The following is a 5,827-nucleotide window of genomic DNA, read 5'->3' as shown; positions in this document are numbered from 1 at the left end:
CTCAGCCAATCGGCGCCTGTGGCGTGATCCTGCCAAACGAGGCCACGGCTCCGCCTACAGCGCGCCACTGCCGGCGTTAGGCTGGGCCTTCGTCAGGTTAGTCCCACCCATTGCAGCCCTACGCGTGTGGTGAGAGGCGGTGGCGGCCGCGAGCGGAGCACCAATGGGGAGCAGGGCGGCGCGCTCAGGGCGACGGGAACAGCGCCGAGTTAGTGTGTACATCGGTTGCCGTAACAACAGGTAGCAGAGTCTTCGTTATGGTGAGTGCCGGCCCTCCTGTCGCGCCCCTTGCCCAGAGGTTGAGCCCCTCACAGGCCTCGGCCTTTCCGCAGTCTTTCCTGTGCAGTTCTCGGCTTTGGCACGCCCCTCCTTCCTCTGATATCTTTCTCCTAAGGGCGAGGAAGAGACGCCAGCCACCTTGCTGGGCCTGTGATTCGCTGCTGGCTCCTCTTAACCCACAGCCGGCTCCCAGCCGCCCCTCTGGCTCCCCAGGCCCTCTGGGCGACCAGTACCAGGGTAAAGAAGACTCGGGTTCCCCAAAGCCCCGACCCTTCTCAGACCTTGGCCTCCTGGCCGCCAAGCTCTACCAAAGTTTCCACACGATGCTGGGGGAGGTTGATGACATTTGTTAACGTGCATTTTAAAATTTAAATATAGGGCCATCCAGGACACGCTTTGGGCTTCTTGGGGAAGGTACAGACAAATGTGCCAATGGAATTGAGTTTTGTTATTCGGTATTTACAGAATATACATCCTAACAACTGATTTATATTTGGCCAAATCGGAAGTAGTCACAAAGAGTACTTAGAGGGAAGTGGAGTACCGCGAGTGGGCATTGTAAGGACATCTCTAGAATTAGGATCCTCAAATTCAGGGAGAGCTTAATATCTGCTCCTTAGCTAACTAGTTGTCTTTCGGGATGATTTTCAATAAGGGATGTCCAAAAGGTCAAGGAATCTCCTTGCTTCTACAAACTAGTTAAAAAAGAGAGGGAAAAAGGTGCATAGAAAGATTCATTGTCCTTCCCAGTAAACCCTAATTATCTCTACAGTTAAGCAAAGCTCTGGGATAGGTTAGTATAAAGTATTTTAAAAACAGATATGGTTGTCTTCATTTTATGTAAAATACGGACTATATTACATAATATTGTGCTTATGTGTTTGTAAAACGTCTAAAGGCCTCTAACTTTAAGAAGGCAAACATGACATCGACTGCCCAGCGAAAAAGAGTGAGTCCTAAGCCGGAGCTTACTGCGGAGCAGGTGCAGGAAATCCGGCAAGCTTTTGATCTTTTCGATACTGATGCAACTGGGACTATCGACGTTAAGGAACTTAAGGCAAGCCCTGTACATTCCTGCTCTGCTGTCTTGCCTTTCCTTTGCCTCTGTGTCTTCTTTCCCTGTCACCACTCTACCCTTTTGTCCTCTCCTCCCTGGAAAATATGACAAGGGAAGAAGGCACTGTGCTGTTTTCCTAGCTTTACTTACCCCAACTGTTATTAAATAAAGTAAGTGCAAATATCAACGTGCTTAATGTTATAGTGTTTCCCAACCATTTTAACATGACCGTTTCAGATGCTGGCTTAATGCTCTCACTGTCCTGTTTGCCCTTGCTCCACTTAGATGTGCGTATTGAGATGATTGATCCTGTTTTCATTGCAGGTGGCAATGAGGGCACTGGGCTTTGAACCCAAGAAAGAAGAGATTAAGAAAATGATAACTGAAATTGATAAGGAAGGGACAGGAAAAATGAACTTTAATGACTTTTTGACTGTGATGACTCAGAAAATGGTAAGATAATCAGCATATTTTCTACCCACAATGGACAAATTTGAATCTGGGTATGAAAATATCTTCATTGAAGAAACATTAATAGAAACTGGAGAGTTCAGCTGATAAAAGCATTGTATTGGTGACTGAGAATTAGGGTGCTTAAGTTTTACTTGTCTTTCCTCAAGGCACAAAGTCACAGGAAGTCATTTTACCTCTGTTAAGTAGTGAAGGTACTACTGTTGTCACTTTTTTACTATTCTCTTTCTCTAACTGATGTGTCAATGTGATAACCAAGGGCAATAAAACCTATAAACACCATATAAATACCAATGATATTACAGTGTCTTGCATTTTGAGAAGATGAATTCCCTATACTTTAAAGTTTGAAATTCTTCTTTCCCCAGTTGTTATTCTGGGCAGCCTTAGCCTGAGGACCCGTTGCTGCACTGGGGATTTGGCCTTTTAGCACTTCCAGGGCTTAGCTCACCCATTCTTTAGTCTCTCAAGTGTCGCTCTTGTAAAGGGTCCAAAGGGTCAAGAGAGACCATAATATGTCACCCCACCTCACTTCCCTGAGTGTCATCCCACTCAGGAAGTGTGTTCCCATTGGACCATTGCTCTTTCTTTGGCATCCCAGCTCCTCCTTAGTGTGACTCATCTGCACTCTACTGGTCTGTGGAAAAGTATCTCCATTAGCATCTCAGGTGTCTGTCCCAAGGCATAGGTCTATTCATACTCTAATAATTCTGTTGCTTTGAAATAATCTAATCATACCTATATTTTTCTTTGTGGACTAACACCAGTTTAAGAAGCTATATTTCTCCTAAGTTTAACTCCACCCCTCTCCTTCTATATTTTAAAAACAAGTCCAGTTTTTCTGGTTTGTACAGAAAGGATGGTTTAAGGGCAGTACTTTATCAAGTTCCTCTGGGTTTGTATGATATCATTGAGTTTGTTCTTTTTTTCTACACTGGGTGATACTTGATCCCCTGTGACCTAGGACCTATGTCACGAAGGCTATCACTGAGGCCATGCAATGATGTGGAGGCAGGGCAGAGGGGTTAGGCAGTAGTGGGGGGCTATAGGACATGAGTAACTGCAGTGTTTTCCTACCCATGTGTTTTATGTTGTGCTTGTTAAGTCTGAGAAAGATACCAAAGAAGAAATCTTGAAGGCTTTCAAGCTTTTCGATGATGATGAAACTGGGACAATATCGTTCAACAATCTAAAACGCGTGGCCAAGGAGTTGGGCGAGAATCTCACTGATGAGGAGCTGCAGGTTTGTAATGCATCATACTGGAACCCAGAATTCCTGCTTGGAGCCCTGGGTGACTTTTCTGAGTTATATTTTCTCCGATATGTACACTGCTTTGAAGGAAAACTAGTGTTTTTTTGTCCCTCTGCTGACCACTTAATTTCTCTTTTGATAGTGTGATAAAGCTATGAACCCTGCTCCCAGAAAAATACAAACATGGACAGTTTTACTTACAATTTTAGGTTTTAGTCATCCCCCCTCAAACTCCCTTATAGGTGGTGTGTGTGACAAAGTATGACTTAGATTTCAGATAACTTTTCAGGAACCAAGCAATTATAAAAAGCAGTGCATTTGCATTGGGCGGACTACAGTTGTCTATTCATGTAGCCTATAAAAGCCTGTTGCTTGGTCACATTTTAGTTTCATTAATCTAACCTGAATCCTTACTGTCATGCAGGAAATGATTGATGAAGCTGATCGAGATGGAGATGGAGAAGTCAATGAGCAAGAGTTCCTACGCATCATGAAAAAGACCAGCCTTTATTAAGATTATTCTCTTCTTTTCTAGTGCAAGCACACCTCACTAGATTTAGTGCCTGCCATCATGTGAAACTTGGTTTTTGAGAACAGAAACTGTTTTCCCCACTGACCTCCCTGTGTAACTTCAGTAACAACCTCGTCTGTTTTAGACTTTTGCATGTGTTGTTTGACAGTAGAATTCTTTGTGAGCTGACCTGCTGCTTACTCTAATTCCCCAAGGCAGAACCAGAGCACATTAGAGTAAAGGGTCTGAAAGCTTTCACCCACCTGCTGTTCTGCCTTGTAGTGCTTCACTTGTCATGCATTCCCACATTTATGCCACCACAGAAGGACTTCCTAGACAAGCACATGTACCTGTGCTACCATAGCCATGGGCATCTCTTGGATGGTTCTGGTTTTCACTGACACTTGAGTACAGCTTTCTGTTTTAAAAAAATCCAGTGAACTTTCTCACTTGCATTTGGATATGTTTTTATTATTTGTTTGGTCTTAAGAATAAAACCTTTCTTATTTTGAGCTTTTTTTTTGTCTAAGAATGAGTTCTTTAGACTTGACTATGAATTAATCTTCTAAATCAGGGGTTCCCAAACCCCAGGCCATGGACTGGTACTGGTCTGGCCCATGGCCTGTTAAGAACTGGGCCCCAGTGAAGTTTGCCTGAGCTTTACCTCCCAGCCCCGCCCCAGTTCCACCTCCTATCTCTGCTCTCAGGCCCCCTCTACAGCAGGAGGTGAGCAGCCGTGCAAGCAAGTGAAGCTCCTCTGAGCTCAATCTCCTGACAACCGGTCCCTGGTGCCATAAAGGTTGGGGACCGCTGTTCCAAACCATTGTATTGAAGGCAGCCTGGTAGATCCCAAACTCGTTACCAGCCTGTGGACAGAAAATGAAATAATCCTTTGTTATTGGCATGAATTTTTATTTTTTGCCTTGGGAACCTATCAGTGTGCAAACTAGAAGAATCCATCTCACACAAACCTAAATGATTCTCTAAATATAGTTTTGGCAAAGTGTAAGGCCAAAAAAGAGTTATTGGTAATTTGTGCTTGGACAAATAGGGGAAAGCCAGGTTATTATGACAGTTGGTTTATTTCAGCCAACCTCTTGTCAGTTTATTTGCTGGTTGGTGTCTCAGAATATTGGCATCAGAATGAGCTGGGTGACCTTGTTCAGCTCCTTCCTGGTCCTACACAGGATGACTTATAACAGAAAACCTGGCAGATGGCAATAAGCTCTCTGCCCCAGGCTGAGGATGGGGAGCATGAATAGGCAGGGGGGATGGAAAACAGACAAGGATGTAATGCTCCTATACTCACACAGGGTAGAGAGAGAATGGATTTCAAACTGAGGCGGCATTCTAGTCCAAACTGAGGTAGGGTCACCTGATTTAGCTAATAAGAAAAAAAAACCCCAAAACCTAGGTCAATTTGAAATTCAAATCAACAAAATTTTTTTAGTACAAGTATATCCCATTTGGACTTTGCTGCTGACTTATTCATTATTGATCTGAAATTCCACCTTACCTGGGTGTCCTGTATTTCAACCAGCAACCCTAGGTGGGGAGCATGTTAAAGAGGCATCACCCTGGGCCTCAGTCCCTGAACACTGGCATCCTGGAAGACTGCTCCCACCCCCCAGCCATGAGTCTCCTATAGAGGGACTGCTCTTTGAGAAACACCAGGGTATGTGGCAGGGGGAGCCCAGAGTAGCCTCAGAACTTGGTTCTCACACAGGCTCCACCATTTCCTGGCTGGGTAATTTGGAGCAAGCCACCTGTCTGGGTGCCTTGGGTTCCTTGTCTGTACAATGGGGACAAGAGTTGTGCTTAACTTAGAATTGCTGGGGGTCCAATGAAAATATATATAAAGGACCTGGCTTCACAGTGTCTAAGAAGGAGGCATTTCAGAGTGTTTGTTTTCACTATCATTCCTTTGGTATGGTTGTCACCTAAGCGTTGTTGTTAAAGGTGGGTCCATGAAGTTGAATTGACAGCATTTCTGTCCACAAAGTTGAGTTGACAGCATTTCTTGGGAGGATTTGACCTTTGTCACATTGCTATTTTCTAATAACAGGCATATGATCTGATAAAAGACAGACAATATTGGAAAGGAGTGAAAAGACTGGGCCCTACTTCCCATTTTACTGTTGACTATCACCCTGGAAACATGTTTTTGGGTTGATGTTTGCATAACTGAAAGCCACGAATCTCTTGAGAGAAGGGAGAGTGACAAGTAACATCTCTGAGGATAAAAATTAGCAAAAGC

At 44.2% G+C, this 5,827-nt stretch overlaps 1 protein-coding gene across 1 annotated transcript; it reads left to right on the top strand.

Annotated features, from left to right (window-relative positions):
• The first annotated feature begins 125 nt into the window (after positions 1 to 125).
• CETN2 (centrin 2) lies at positions 126 to 4,087 on the top strand. Its single transcript, XM_024551137.4, has 5 exons — positions 126 to 260; positions 1,178 to 1,336; positions 1,661 to 1,789; positions 2,913 to 3,050; positions 3,484 to 4,087. The coding sequence occupies exons 1-5, from the start codon at positions 258 to 260 to the stop codon at positions 3,571 to 3,573; spliced, it is 519 nt and encodes a 172-aa protein (XP_024406905.1). The 5' UTR covers positions 126 to 257; the 3' UTR covers positions 3,574 to 4,087.
• The last annotated feature ends 1,740 nt before the right edge of the window (positions 4,088 to 5,827 follow it).

This window comes from Desmodus rotundus, chromosome X, assembly GCF_022682495.2.
Source record: "Desmodus rotundus isolate HL8 chromosome X, HLdesRot8A.1, whole genome shotgun sequence".
In the NCBI taxonomy this organism is placed as follows: domain Eukaryota; kingdom Metazoa; phylum Chordata; class Mammalia; order Chiroptera; family Phyllostomidae; genus Desmodus; species Desmodus rotundus.
This window is presented reverse-complemented; position numbering and strand designations above follow the sequence as displayed.